This window comes from Mercenaria mercenaria, chromosome 9 (genome assembly GCF_021730395.1).
Source record: "Mercenaria mercenaria strain notata chromosome 9, MADL_Memer_1, whole genome shotgun sequence".
Classification (NCBI taxonomy): domain Eukaryota; kingdom Metazoa; phylum Mollusca; class Bivalvia; order Venerida; family Veneridae; genus Mercenaria; species Mercenaria mercenaria.
In genome coordinates, this window is record NC_069369.1 from 21,081,844 (window position 1) to 21,098,028 (window position 16,185).

General features: G+C 34.0%; 1 protein-coding gene across 3 annotated transcripts in view; it reads left to right on the forward strand.

Annotated features, from left to right (window-relative positions):
- The window catches only part of LOC123546622 (protein mono-ADP-ribosyltransferase PARP14-like), a 112,556-nt gene that overhangs the window by 60,076 nt on the left and 36,295 nt on the right, over positions 1-16,185 (forward strand). For all 3 annotated transcript variants that reach the window (XM_045333062.2, XM_045333063.2, XM_053550974.1), the window contains exons 18-23: positions 702-808; positions 907-1,143; positions 6,731-6,952; positions 9,219-9,285; positions 11,833-12,015; positions 12,199-12,264. In XM_045333062.2, coding sequence (XP_045188997.2) covers positions 702-808; positions 907-1,143; positions 6,731-6,952; positions 9,219-9,285; positions 11,833-12,015; positions 12,199-12,264 — 882 coding nt within the window. The remainder of the gene's footprint in view (positions 1-701; positions 809-906; positions 1,144-6,730; positions 6,953-9,218; positions 9,286-11,832; positions 12,016-12,198; positions 12,265-16,185) is intronic.

Here is a 16,185-nt window from a genome sequence, read left to right on the forward strand (position 1 = left end):
TAAAAATGACAGTACCTTTTATGGACCGACCCAATAAAACCAAGTCTGTCATTGTTTTTGCTGTGCTAAATTTTAAGAAATTTTATTAGGATTAAAAAAAAAGATAATGTGCCGTAATCACATGTTGAGTAAAAGGCACTGACCACTTAAAATAGCTGGTTATATACGAACAAAAGAACATGAATGTTTGTTTATAAATCTTTTAAATGCCAGATAAAGAAGAACTTGCCCAAGTCGGGACAAGAAATTGGTTCGCCGTGGCAGTAAAACTTTTCCTGCGTTCACAGTGGAATATGTACAAAACAATCAGTTTATGTAATGCTTTATTTTTAAGGCAGTTTTAATAATTCCTGTACTCTGTTACAAACGCTTTTCAAGTTTTAAAACATATCTGGAAAAATAAGTAAAAGCTACTAATGCTTACGCGTTCCATAGCTAATAAATTGTAAGTCACTAAGTTTCAAAGCCTTCTTAAGAAATATAGCGAGAATTTTCTGAATATGAAATCATTTTGTGTTGCCGTTCTATCTGAGTGCCTTTGATATTTTAATACTCTTATAAATATCAAAAGCTGAAAACATACAATTGTGGGAAACAAAATCATACTCACTACTATACATTTACATCTTTTGTTTAATTAAGATAGAAAAGAGTTATCATATACGATGCCAAGTTACCATTGCATCTTTTGTTTACTTTAGACAGAAACGAGCTATCACGAACGATGCCAATTCACCCTAAACATGAGGGAATTGCGGTTGGAAATATACTTGTGACTGTAGTAAAAGGAGAAATTGCCAGACAAAAGGTAAAATAAACTTACTAAACTAATTCAGAAGATTTGTAATTTACAGGATATTTTTTGAAAATGTTTACAGCTTTTGTATTTAAAATCACTATTGACAGGTGGATGTGATTGTGAACACGACATCAAAAAAATTAGACCTACGAAATGGTGCAGTCTCACAAACGTTATTAAAAACCGCTGGAAAGGAGTTACAAGACGAAGTATATGCTAAGTATCCAAAAGGACTAGAAGGTATTGATGTAGCTGTGACCACCGGACATAAACTGAATTGTGAATTTGTCATTCACACCGCATTATCAAACTTTAATGATAAAAAACCAAAGGAGAGCATAAAAGTAAGTTAACTTAATGGTTATTTTTCATTTATAAACAAACAAGTATTCTCTGAAATAAAGCATAAGAAAGGAAAATAGCGTGACATTTTTCTAAAAAGTATGTATGTTCTCTCTAAATGTAAAGCCGTGTTATCTGACAAGGTATGTAAAATTGCCAACGCATTTCAAACATTAAAATACATGAAGAATACATTTTATACAGTTGATACAATACGAAAAATCATAGTCAAATAATTTTGTCGTAACCTGACATAAAACGGATACCTCTGTACAATTGAAACAATAAAAAAGGCAAAGTTAGCTTTAACAACACGTATGTTACACACTTATTGCGTATGAAAATTGTTGTATTGTTGTATATTTGACGGTGCTTGCGAGAAATCTGCCAGACCGTAGGATCGTTCAGACATCCGTTTTCGGCTGACAGATTTCACATTGCGACCATGAAATATTTTTACCACGTAAAAATCGTCTGAAAATATATAGAAAAGTTTTATGTAATTGGTAAATTCGTTTATAAAGTAAAAATTTAACTATGTCAAAATTAGGATACTTAAGTTTATTTTTCAATTATATTGGGGGTGACGGAGGACTGAGGTAGAGGGCGTGGGAATAATTTAAGCTTTGGCCAAATTGAACAGACAATGACAGGGGATTTGTTCATGTATGTAATCGCGGACAAATTCTGATGTTGTTTTTCATAATTTAAAAGACGGTACGGAATAATACGAGGAACATTCTGAAAGCCTTGCAATTTTAGCGTGCGCAGTGTATATATTTTGACGCACTTCACAGGTATGAATAGGGAAGTTCCCTCTGCGTTGGTTGATATGCAAAATGCACGAAGAAAACATTATAGTTACCAGACACCGTCCGTCGTTCGTTCATTTTTTCTTTGCAAGACATTTTATGGGATCGAAGGAACTTGAAGATTCTTTCTTCTGTTCGGGTGAACATACTAGTATTTGCATCAGAGCTAAAAGGGAAAAGCTCTTCAAACGATATTATCGCTAACATCGCTGATCCGATTCTAAAGGAATTTAACACAACAGATTCTTAAGGGACCCTCTAGCGAATTGTTCCCATTATGTAAACAAGTCAAAAACATTACATCCTGAGTTCGAAATCATTTCTTCATGAATGAAAGCGTATCCAAATATTTTATTCAGTGTGTTGCGATTATTACCGTTTGCGTTATTTGCGTAGTTATATTGGCAGTAGTATTATATAATCATTTTGTGTCGATTCGCCGTAAAACCTAACTCACGCACTCACAACGGCCAGACGTTGGCCCTACATCGGCACATTTTACCGACATTCCGACATTATACCTATATCGGGCCGATATAGTCATGCTGGCTTGGCTGGTACTGATGATAAACCCGGACAGATGATAAAGTCGACCACCTTGAAAATATTCGATTGCAATCGGTTATTTATAAAGTTGAACAAACCATCTAATAGTTTCCACTTATAACACCAACTGGTGTAACAAAAACAAAATTGGTAAATATTCTGTATAAATAAATGACTTACATAAATTTGTATAAAAATATTTATCCAAAATTACTGGGGAAGAGGGTATTTTTTGCGCATGCTCACTGTCGAAACATGAAGGCCTGACATTTGGTAACTTTTCATTACTTGATCAGGAATGACTGTTGCAGCTTTTTGGGGAAAGTTTCAATATAATAATACCAAGAAAATTTTGTAAATGACAAAGTGTTCGAATTTATCATCAGTCAGCATTCATACAGTCCCCTTTTACATACCCCTTTCAGGGTCTCGCTTCGTGTGAGTTTCTTTACTAAATGTAAATTTGAATTATGTAAAGTTTTCAGCAAAGGTTAAGCTTTATTTTGATACCGACCGTTGATTACAATTTGCAGAAATAAAAAAGTCACAGGTAAAAAACCTCATTTTCTGTTCGGGTTTATCATCAGTAGCAGTACTGATTTCATCTTACGACGAAATTTCATAAGAGGACATTTTATGTTAAATTGTTTGATGATACAGATGACAATAAAACGGACATGCTTAAAGGTGTGAATTATTCGGCCCGTTCTTTTTTAAGTGTACATTTCATTAAATTATAAAAGGGTGATCCATATATATTTATGCACTTATTTGAAAAAGATACTTACGTTCTTAGTATTCCTTAAAATCTTTTTAGAGTTACCTATCGTCATCCCATGTGTATTTTATGAACACTTACTATTCTTAACTTTTTCATTTTTTTATAGTTTAACATTTAAATACTTAAATTGTAAGTTTCACTAACAAACGAAAAAAATATCAAATCCCGACATATATTCTAAGTGTTTTTTTTACATGAAATTTTGTAATTTTTACCAAAGAAGTTATTTATGTCCTTAATGTTACTTTTGTTTTGCACTATAGTTCAATGTTAAATTATGCCAATAGGTAATCTAAATAATAACATTTGTCTTTACTAACAAATTGTGAGTTTCACGCCTCTTTGTCCAATATTCTTGAAACCTTTTCAGACTGACTGTTTGCCTAGGGTTTACAACAAAGTCACAAACATTTTTATATCGTATCCTCTTCTACCATTACTACATACGTTACTTTGTTTGGCCTGGAGATTCCTTTTGCAGCAATGTTCGAACTCGTAAACCACTTGCCTGATTTCAGAAACATTAACACAGTTCTATTAGTGACAGCAATTATCTACAACGTCACTATAGGTGTACCTAGTTGTTGGAACACAAATTTAAAAGAAACATTTAATACAGATATGTATTTTATTTACGTACTTGAGCTGTGAGATGAAATTTAGCGATCTCGTCGGGTCGTCATTACCCTTATTCGTGACAGTGAATCTATCAGTCATTTTTTAAAAATGGTAACTTATACATTTTGATATATTCTAATTATGTTCCCCGAAGAGGAAACATATATTCGCTGCTTCGTCCATCCGTCCGTCCGTCCGTCTGTCTCACTGTCCGAGTTTACATTTGCATATTTGGGTAGCTATAGGAACAATGTAAAGGTAAATGTACTTTTTCTTTGATGTCAGTCATTCCGTAAGCTTTCATTTGGCAATTCTGTTCTTCTTTTACGTGGCTAAAAGAACAATAGAGAGAACAAAAGAGTAGCCATATAAATATCCTTATGTGGGAAAGTCCGTCCCGCATTTCTTGTACAGATTTAGGAAGCTTTACTATCTAGAGGAGATACGCATGTTATCTTCGTGTATCGGTCATATGATTTTTCATCGAGTTATTGTCCTTTGACTATTCAACAATAGTAGATTATAGTACAATTTTTGTACAGAGTATTTCTCAGCAATGACAAAGTCAAACTTCATCAACAGTTTCACTATCGAAAGGAGATGCGCGTTTTATTTTCGTGTTTTATTCAACAATAGTATCAGTATAATTCTTGTCCGTAGTATTGTTTAGCAACCAATGGTTAGAATTTAGCGAAACTTTGTAGGAAACTTACAATTAACAGAAGATACGCACATTGTCTTTGTGTTCTGGTCGGATAATTTTCACAGAAAATTTGCCTTTTCATTAGTCAAAGGTAGTATACTACAACATATTTCTTGTCCATTATCCGTGGGAGTGAGTTTTCAATGCGATATTATCCTTTGATTATTCAACATAATTTAGTAAACTATATGTGTCCAATTAGTAAATGCCACTTTCGTTCTTTTAATATGCAACTTTTTGGGAGCATCTAGCGATTTTGCCGACTTTTCTTGTTTTATACAATAATTATACAGTTCATGGTTTTCAGGAAAAGCTCTTTTAGCGATTTCCTGAGGTGCAGAAGTGTCTGTTTTTGAAACTCTTATGGACTTTCGTAGCCTTATTGAATTTAACTGCAGGAACTTAAGTTGTCTAGCCGTAATCAGATTGAATTTTCTAATTAATTAATGAAGTATTTTCAGCACAGATGTAGCCTTGATATAAAACATTCACCAACTTAAGTTTCAAATTTGTTCTTGAATAAATATGAAGATTATTTGAAATTTAGCATTTCAAAATGTTCCAGTAAAATGTCCCGGAATGTGGTATTAAATTACAAGTTTTGTCCAATACATAATATTTCGACGGAAACCTGTATAATTATGCACAAGACAAGTTATTTTATGCAATCCTTCTACTCGAATGACATTTAAAACTTGAAAAGGATGATATTGAGTTATTCCTCAAGGAACTTCATCGTAAATGAATGTAATACATAAGTATATGAAACTTAAGTGACCATTTAGACATATAAGAGTTTATAAAAACTGTCCCGCCCGCTTAGCTCGATAGGGAGAGCGCAGATCTAAGAATCTCGGGGTTGTGAGTTCAAGCCCTTGCGGGGCATATGTTCTCAGTGACAATTTGATAAAAAGAAAAGTTTCTGATATCATTCGTCCTCTACCACTGGCGCCAGATCAGAAAGAAAATGCCTCTGTACATGTTATACCCTACACCTAGGTATTCTATAAGAACCATGGTCATGAACGGGAAAGTGCACTAACCCGTTTCAATCGTACATTTCTCAACTTAAACGCGCAGTTCGGTGAATGGGTACCTAGTATATTGAACAAGCGATAATTTATCTTCCATCGTGCACCAGTCACATTGTCTCAATATTCCATATTGCTGAGATTATCAACATATTTTATGCTTTCCTCAACGTTACAGAAAAAACTTGCTTGAACTTCCCTAATGAACATCCGGTCTAGAGGTCACGGCAGTGCGCACATGTTTGGCGAAACGTAAACAAACAAAAACAGATTTAAAAAAAATCAAAATTTTACACTAAAACTCGAAATGATGAATGAAATTCATCTTGTATATGATCTTTAATTTGAAATCGTACATTGGTCTGCGTCTGTTCTGTATATTTTATTCATTTTGCACATTTTGCTGCATTTTCACATTTTAGCGAACACGTGTAGTAAAATGACGATTGACATACATTTTTACAACAGCCAATCAGAATGGTTTTGTAATCTAGAACGGAACTTCACCAGGGAAGTTCAAGCAAGTTTTTTGTGTAATGTTGAAATTACTATAAACTACGCGTTGTTTTTCTAAGAAAAGATGTATTGAAAAATGTGACCGGTACACAATGGAAGATAAATTACCACTTGTTTAATATCCATAGTACACATTTACCCCACTGCGTGTTTTAGGTATGAAATGCGCGATTGAAACAGGTTAGTATATTTTCCCGTTCACGACCATGGTTCTTATAGAATACCTAGGGGTAGGGTATAATATGTACAGAGGCATTTTCTTTCTGATCTGGCGCCAGTGTCCTCTACCACTGATTCAAAAGGGTAGATGACAGGTTTATACCGGTACATAATCCAGGAACACTAGTTAGGTTAACTGCCCGCCGTAACATAACTGAAATACTGTTGAAAACGTGGTTAAACTCAAAATAAACAAACAGATAAGTACACTGGCATGGTGAATAACGTAAGGAGCGTAGGGGCAGTAAAGATAGACAGTGATAAAACACCACAACTAATCTGAATAAGGTAAGAAATTGGCAAATAGTGTAGATGCAGAATCATTGTATTATTCAAAAATATGTCTTTGATTTCCCTGACTAGGCACTCCACAAATTAATTATGAACTGTTTAGATGAGGCACAGCGACATAATTGTCAGAGCATTGCCTTCCCAGCCATTGGTACAGGCAGTCTAGGATTTCCGCGTCATGTTGTTGCAGAAGAGATGTTCAAAGCAATAACAAAATTCCAGGCAAAGTATTCCCAATCACGTATAAAAGATGTCAGATTTATTGTGTACCAGATGGACGGTCAAACCATGACGGTATGTTTTTGTGCAAATTAAACTCGTTTATATCATTTAATTATTGTTTGAAATTTACTTTGATCATATTTTGATAACAATGTTATGATACGTAACAATGGCAGTTAAGTCAGTATGTAGTTGGTAGCTGAACATTTGAATAACCATTTACAAATTAGTTGCCAGTTGGTTATTTAAAATTTTCAATGATTTTTTAAATTGAAAATAAAACAGTCTAGCAAATGCTATCAGACTTGAGGTATAGGTTTTACTGTAGAAGTCTTACCGGAAGGCAGTTGGTTATTCAGCTTTTGAAAAAAAAGACTAACCTCATGTAAAATGATCAAATCATTCCTTTTAATGTTTGATTTTATATATATAAGAAAAATTCAGCGCTTTAAACATCTTGAGGTCAGAATTGCAAGTTGCCAGTCCGGCTGAATAACCAACTGCCCACAGGTAGGTTGTTAGTTATTTGAAACCGGATTTTAGAAAATATTTTCCTGATTAATCAAATTAACGGAATAGTAACTATGCACCAGTCCTACCTTTTAATCTTAAATGGTCACTGAAAAAGCATGAAAATCCTCTTTTCATGTATATGTACACGTTCAACTGTGCTTTAGAGAATAAATTGCAAACAACACAAACAAATACGCATACAAAAATGCATTCCACATTAACAAAAACAGTGAATGTAAAACATTTAGATAAAACAAGACAAACATACATACATATGTAAAAGGATTTTGAAGTGACCCTAGGATACCGTTCTACGCTGTTTTATGAAAAGAAAAACAATGTATCGATCAGTTAACGAAATATTGTATAAAGAAGTGGGTTTCTAGAAAGCTTCTGAAAGCAGCTAGCATGTTAGCTTCCCTGATCTTGACGGGAAGGGTTTTCCAAAACTTTGGAGCAGTGCACGAAAAGCTGCGTTTGCCATACATCATGGTTTTAGTTTTTGGCATAACCAGTGACAGCGTGTCTTGTGATCACAGGTTTCTGACCGATTTATACACTTCTGTCATATCCCATATAGGCAGGGGACTTATTGTGTAAAGCCTTAAAAAGGTATGGGTCAGAACCTTTTACTGCACACTGTATTTACTAGCAACCAACAGAGCTCCCTCAGAATCGTTGTTATATGATTGCGACGGGGCGTCTTAGTGATGACGCGAGCTGCCTAGTTGTGGGCATGTTTTCACTTGTTATGCGTGCTGTTTGGATTACCACTTAGCAAGGCATTACAGTAGTCTAACCGTGAGGTAACCTCGCTGTTGATAAGGGTCTTTGTTGAATCACTGGTAAGATACCGTCTGATGTGACCTATTCTGCGTAGTTGTGCATATCCGGCCCGACACACAGAGTTGACTTGTAGTTCCATATCCATACTGTTGCAAATTGCTCTCCTGAATGTTTCGAAGACTGACCTATATATGGAAAGTTTTGAATTATGATATCTAAAAAGGAAGTAAGTGTTAAATTGTACCCTTTTACCTTTTAATATCTCAAAATGATTTTCTGAAACATGTCACAAATTGGCAACTGGTTCTCTTAGTAATTTCCACATTGCTGAATGCATCTAAAGGGTTAAATATTAATACAGAAGGATAAACCAATTATTTAACTTAATGTTTCTCTCATTTTGCGACTGAAATATTGTTCTTCCATAGCCAATAGCCTACTAATGTGTACTTGGTTTTTTGCTTGGTAACTGGCTCTGAAGAGGATTGATCTATATTATAAAAACTAATCCAGCATTAAATGGGATAATTTGATACCTTTAAAAACGGCACTTTTTTTACTTCAGAATTAAAATACCAACTACCTTCCAGTAGGCCGTTAGTTATCCGTGCGAATTGGAAACTGGCTAACCTGGAGAGAGATATAAACATTTAAAGTGTGAATATCAATATTCGGAATTAAGCATCCCATTCGTATTGTCTTTTTAAAACAGTATAATAAAACTGGTAGCTTTGTTGTTTTGTAAATGTTTATATAACAAATACGTTAACGTTCAATATATTGAAATGTCGTAAATTTAAGCTGCTAATTAAGTCGTCCTTTTTGTAAAGTGATAAACTATAAAACCGTGATTGTCATATCTTATCAACTTAATTCTCCGGTAATACCATTTGATTAGCAATAAACGAAGGAAGTTGGTCTCTATTGATAATTCATTTGTAGGGAGTTAGTATTTCCTTATGTGATACCACAGTCTTTCTATCAATATAGAATAGTTCTGATTTCTTCACACATAACTTATCGCATTTATTTCTTGTAGGAGTTTAACGCAGAACAGTCCCGCTTGCAGAAAGAAGTACAAGCAAGGACATTTTCAGGACAATCAGGTGATTGACAATTGTTGATTTTGGTCTGTGGATCAAGGCCAGAAAAATTACAAGTCATAAGCCAGAAATTAGGCAAAGGTTGAGCTATATCATGATGTTATATCCTTCAGGAAACTTTTAAGGTTGAATGACGGTCTGAGCAACATGTCAAAAAATTAATGACGATTAAAAAAAGCTTGTGTGTTTAGCCTGATATTTGAATAACGTTAATTTTGATGGTGAAAACAAAGTTTATGTGACTTTTTTATTATAAATAATTTCCTTTGATGTCTGGAATAATTGATAATTTACTTTGATTGTCACAAAATGCTATTTTATGCATTACATACCGAATAAAATGCGGAACGTTTGTGTTGATGTATCCCACCCACCATGTTAGTACATATACTTACGCGGAAAATCTTGAGAACTTTTAGTATTTTATAAAGATGCATTACTCTTTACAATAAGAAAACAAAATAAATGAATAATTAACTAAGAAATCAGATACCTTTGCAGCCCAATGTCAGTCGGCTAAACTTATGGTTCATGTGTCATTTCTGGACAATTTGCAATCTATCTTTGCTAGTATGGTTGAAGTGATAAAAGTATTGCACTCAGACTTTTCAAGAAAGTTCCACATCGGGAACATCAAAAGGGAAGGAGATCCATCAGTATAAGTCTTTATTCAACATGAAAGCTAGTCATGTTTTGAAACTGAAATACATGGGTCTTTCATAATTCAAATCACTTCAATGCTAGTTTGGTCTAATTTCAGGGATACATTGCTGTACCTTATACTTAAATCACTAAAATTTAAGTTAGTTGAACTATTAACAATATACGTCATTTGTTTACACAAACTATTCAAATTAAGATGAGAGCCAATTTCCTAATGACTGCCATAAATTCGATCAAACATGTACATATGGAAGAGGCATAGCTTTTCAAAAGGTAAAATATGTTCAGATAAATCTTGTAAATATATCATCATTTTCAAAATGACCGCCAAAAATAAGTTTACAAACATACATAAGGAAAAGATATAGCTGTCTATATTACCATTGCTGTAACAGAAGTCGTCTTTTTTGTTAAAATAATTTCCATTGAAAACCACATTAACAATATGAGATATTTCGTTTGTTTTCATCAAGATGGTGTCATTTTCAAAATGCATTCCTGAAAAGGCGTTAAGATAATGATTTAAATGCTGCTTTAATTTCTTTTAAAACTAAACATATTACCCACAATTTTCATTCAGAGGGTTCTGAATGTAACGAATATTTATTTGTATAAAAAGTGCTGCTAAAAAGTGTTATATATATGTTACATATACAAATGTATGTTACATATAAGGGTAAAATAACGAGCAATGGAGAATCGAAGCTAAGAAAGCTGTCACTTTCATTTAATAGTCAACTGAAAAAGATCGTTGAACAAACAGTTATATATTGTTTTAAACTGAAAGGAGATATAACATTTATGCATACTTTATATATTTGTCACAGTTCCGTTGAGGTTTTGCAACCTTTTTTAAAACAAGACAGAATTAAAAAGCAAAGCACATTTGTTTAAAATAATGCATTTTGTAGCAATACACGTGTAACATTATTTTGAAACTGTCGTCTAGAAAGCTTTTTTTTGCTTACAATTGTATATATCTAGGTCGATAATTATCAAGGGTAAAGTCTGAATCATAGACTTTAAAATAGCAAATATTCATTTTGCCATAACTTTATCTATAGTATATTTATACTGATTAATTTTTTGAGAGTTTGTATTTTACAGTTGAGTTTTGCCCAGTTGTTACAATCTGTGTAAATATTACAATGAACGAGAAAACAGAACAGAACAGAACAGATTTACCTTAAATTGTTGATGAATGAGGGAACTGAACTGACACAAAGTTACTTTAATGACAGATAGACTATATTATAAGAATCTTACATGCCTGCCTGTGTAAGACCGGGTTATCCCTATCCGAGGAATAGTGTGGAATGAAAAACCAAGCGTTAGCGAGGATTTTTTATCCAAACTGTCCCGAGGGTTTGAAAACAGCTGACATGTAAGATAATTTTTCTTGCCTATCACGTTCAGAATAGATCGTGGTGACAAATAGAGTTGGGTATTTCCCTGCAATATTTTTATAGTTTTTGACGTCATAACAGTGCCAGTACTATGTGACGTCACCTAAAAGCACGCTGTTTTAGACAAGGGTTTTTCCTAGGGAAAGACAGAGATGTCTATCCCTGGCGCATGCTCAGACAAATGTATACTATTCCCGCTAGGTGGGCAAGAATGTTGGATAATTGCGCAGAGAAAAATAAGATTAAACATCAAATTTGAATTTTCACGAACGTGTATGACTTAAGTCCTATGTTGCATGAGGAACTTTATCGTGAAACTTCCAGGTTTTCTGTCAATATATTCTGAAAATATCCACGGAAATTCAGAAAAACTGGTTTGTTAACGTTAAAGTCGAAATAAGTATTTTTGTTAAAGCATTAACTTCTTGAAAATTGTATAAAAATAACATTGATTTTTATTTTATTTCAAACAAAACTATAGGCCAAGATGCTAGTTCTCTTGGATACGACATTGTGCAAGCAAATTCCGACAATAGCGATACATCTGGTAGTGGTAACTACACATTCGGAAGTCTTACTGTCACAGTCAAACAGAGTGATATTACACAGGAGGATGCTGACTGCATCGTTAATAGCACCAATATTGACCTGAATCTTACCAGAGGTATGCGCTCTTTCCAAATAATTTATGTAATTTTCTGTGCAACTTGCCTTTACAGGGACGCGACGTATCAATGCCATAGTCTTGCATAAAAAATTAAAATAATCGCCTTTTACCTGTTTTCTTGTTAGCTGCTTAGTTATCCGGAATGTTTTCTAAAAGGGTATGATATAACTTTTATTTCAGGTGAAGTGTCGAGGACATTGATGGAAAAAGGAGGATTAGAACTTCAGGAAGAAATAGAAAATCACAGTAAGATTCTTAATCTGATTTGCTAAACACAGTGTTTATTTCAACCTAAATTTTTTATTTGCGTAAATAAGTTTTATTTGCACGACTTAGGAAAATAATTGCAGCCGTAACGGAAGGAGCGAAAAATTCGTACCTGTTTCTCAAAAATACGAACGTATGCACTTCAATTTGATTTAATATTACATTCCACTGGTGTTTGTGATTGACATATCATTAAAGGGTATAATTAATTCGAAAGAAACATTATTTTTAACAACTTCGCCTTTTAATCGCCGGTAGATTTGCCGTGTTTTCGTCCCCAAATATTCACGTACTTGCGTACGATTTATTCTCGGATAATTATACAATAGCGAAAGACTGCAATAAAATCATTGGAGACAATTCAAACTAAGTTAGATATTTTTCAATATTTGCATTTTTAACAATTCGGAAGAATAGAATGCAACCAAGAAGAATAATAGCAGACTCGGTTTGATTGAGTCTGTTCATGAGAGGTAATGAAATGTGCAACACCTTTAACGCCCCCTAGTAACGGATTAAACGGAACTCTACATATGTTGAATGGACTCCATGATCCCAAAGGACCAGAAAATATAACAACTCTAAAGCATGCATGTTAAATTGTCATGATTATGAAGCATATTATATTAATCTACAGCTGAAAAATGACTGAATGCAACCCGAAGATCACGATGTGTGTTGATATTAGAGACAGTAGTAGTTGTTTTGGTTGTTTTAAAATTGAATGAAACATTTAATTTCATTGTAAATATTCTTTTATGGTTGCTTTTAGTTTAAGAACTATTCTGAAGTGTCTTTTATCTATGTAATTTATGTATAATATTCGTAGCCTGCTTTTACCGAGATGAAATCTCATTTGAAAATAATAAAAAAAAAAATAACCTGTCAATGTCACAAGGGCCTGAACATGGAAACCCGTTTCTGATCAGTAACTTGAGAACCACTTGACCCAGAATGTTGAAACTTCGTAGGATGATTGGACTTGTAGAGTAGATGACTCCTATTGATTTTTGAATCACTTGATCAAAAGTTATGGTCACAGGAACCAGAAGTTTGAAAACAGTTTCCAGCCAACCACTTTAGAATCATTTGACACAGATCCTTCAGTCACGATGATAGGAATTACGTCGATGACCCTTAACGGTTCTGGGGTCACTTGACTTAAGGGAAAGGTCATGAAGATGGAAAAACTCGTTCTGGATCAATAACTTGAGAATCACTTGACCCAAATATTGAAAGTTAATAAAATGATTGGGCATGCAGAGTCGATGATCCCTGTTGATTTTGGGCTCACTCGATCAAAGATCAAGGTCACAGGGGCCGGAACATGGAAAACGGTTTACTTTAGAACCACCTGACCCAGAATTTTGTAACTTCATAGGGTTTTTGGACTTGTCAAGTAGATGATCTCTGTTGCAGCCAATCATTAGTGTCTCTTTGTCTTTCGCTTCTATCCTCTATTGACGTCTTGCCTATTACGACTATGCATTGAGGAACTAGGGATATAGGAGGGGTATATTGTAAATATTAATGTTTAATGATGGATGTTGGTCGGTCTGTAGACAAATCAGTTTCCGGATGATAACTGGAGAACGCTTGGCCCTAGGATCATGAGATCGGGAGATTTGTCATAACCAGCAGATGACCCCAATTGATTTTTAGTTCAGTAAGTCAAAGGCCAATATCACATTGACAATAGAACTTTTTGCCAGAAAACCAGATTATGCTTTGGTCTAAAATTACATTTGATACGTAGGTAATTTAAGACTGGTGAATGACCCATTATTATTGATTTAAGGTCAATACGTTAAATTTCCAGTGAGCATTGACCACATAATTTCTGTTCCAAGTCAGATGACTTCATGCAAGTGTTTTATTATTATTATTATCATTATTATACCAGATTTATATAGCGCCCTTTTCATGATCAATTTCACATTCAAAGGCGCTTTACCTAGTTCAGATGCAGCCACACAGGGCGCATGATTCATCCTCTACTAGTACAGACACAGAGCGATCTGACCAGAAGGACAGAGTGAAACAAAGCCCCCACGACAGAAAGATCAGAAATCAGATACAGGCTTGTCCGGCTGACTTAGCCTAGCTCGATTTGTTAATGTGATTGTGTTTGTGATTTGTTAAAAATGCTTATAATTCAAAAAAGAGTTTTACCCCTTGATTTGGTAAAAGAAAGGTTAAAAATGCTTATTAATCAAACGCTGTTTAACTTGAATCGCTAAACTTAAGCTAATTGTTCATGCCCATTACTAGAAGCTGTCAACCGCTGCCCACATCAGTTCTCTCAGTGCTTTAATTGAGAGATAGCATTGATTTTAGAGATTTTTACTTGGGATATTGTTGTTAATTAGTGACATATGACATCAAATATGTGTTAATATGTATGGAATTTGCACTCTTTGTAAATTGAAGTAGCTACACAACAAAGTTAATTTCATGCTGTTGTGAAGTACAGACTGTTGAATTAAAGACACAAACCAAATGACCATAATCTCTCATCAGATTTTATACGATGCTAAATTTAATCATGCACCGATGTAAACAACAAATAAGAACTTTATTATGAAAATTTGAATTTTGAAACAATTTTGTAGAATTTCTAAAGAATCAAAAACAAGTTATCAAAATAATTGAATTATTATAACACAACATTTTATAGAACAAGAGACAGAAAAAGAATACTCACGAAGATTATTTTACTTGTTCATACACACATGAGCATTCAGTCCTATGCACAACCTACACTGTTTTATGATAACTTTAATCAAAAAGGGTCACCCATTAACTGGTATTACATGGGCCATACAGTAGATAATAGACATCAGTTTGTTATTGTTTACATAGCCATGTAGTTTTGATACTGGAAAAATAGTACATCTTTATAAAACTTTTTTACATTATATGATAAGTACAAAGAATTTAAGTGATAATAACAAAATATAACACAGTTTAATATTTTGCAACTCGTACATTAACAAATATCTTTTTTTAAAATGTGAAAAGATGTGCAAAGAATTTATAAATTGGCCCAGTAGCCAGTTCTAATTTAAGTTTATTTAGAAATAACCCCAAACTCTAGAGGGCGTGAACCCGCCCGCTTAGCTCAGTAGGTAGAGCGTTGGTCTACGGATCGCAGGGTCGTGAGTTCGATCCTCGGGCGGGGCGTATGTTCTCCGTGACTATTTGATAAACGACATTGTGTCTGAAATCATTAGTCCTCCACCTCTGATTCATGTGGGGAAGTTGGCAGTTACTTGCAGAGAACAGGTTTGTACTGGTACAGAATCCAGGAACACTGGTTAGGTTAACTGCCCGCCGTTACATGACTGAAATACTGTTGAAAAACGGCGTTAAACCCAAAACAAACAAACAAACTAGAGGGCGTGAACGATAGCATACTGCAATTGCCGTCCATACACAGGCTCAATTAAACCGATCCTGCAACATTTTCATTTTTGTCATATTGAGCAACATGTGGACTTTCTACTTTTTCTCTTTCTTTCTATGATCTAATGATAATGAGTTACATGTACCTTGTTGATGTAATGGAACCTGGTAACTTTAATCATTGCACTATTTAGTTATAATTATGAAATTAAACCAGTATAAATACGTTAGTGTGTGGAATAAAATCTGTAAAAAGATCTTTTGGAAGCATAGAATACAACCAAGCAGAAAAATAGCAGACTCTCTTTGATTGAGTCCGTACATGAGGAAGTTAATGTTAAATGTTTTTGTTTTGTTTAAACGATACTTTAAGAATGACTGATGTCATTTTAATGTAATGTTAAAATCAAATGAATAGCTGTCAATCAGTTAATAAAATAATTGTTAGGGGATGACAACCGGGTATGTGGACAGTGGCAGAATAGTTAAATAATA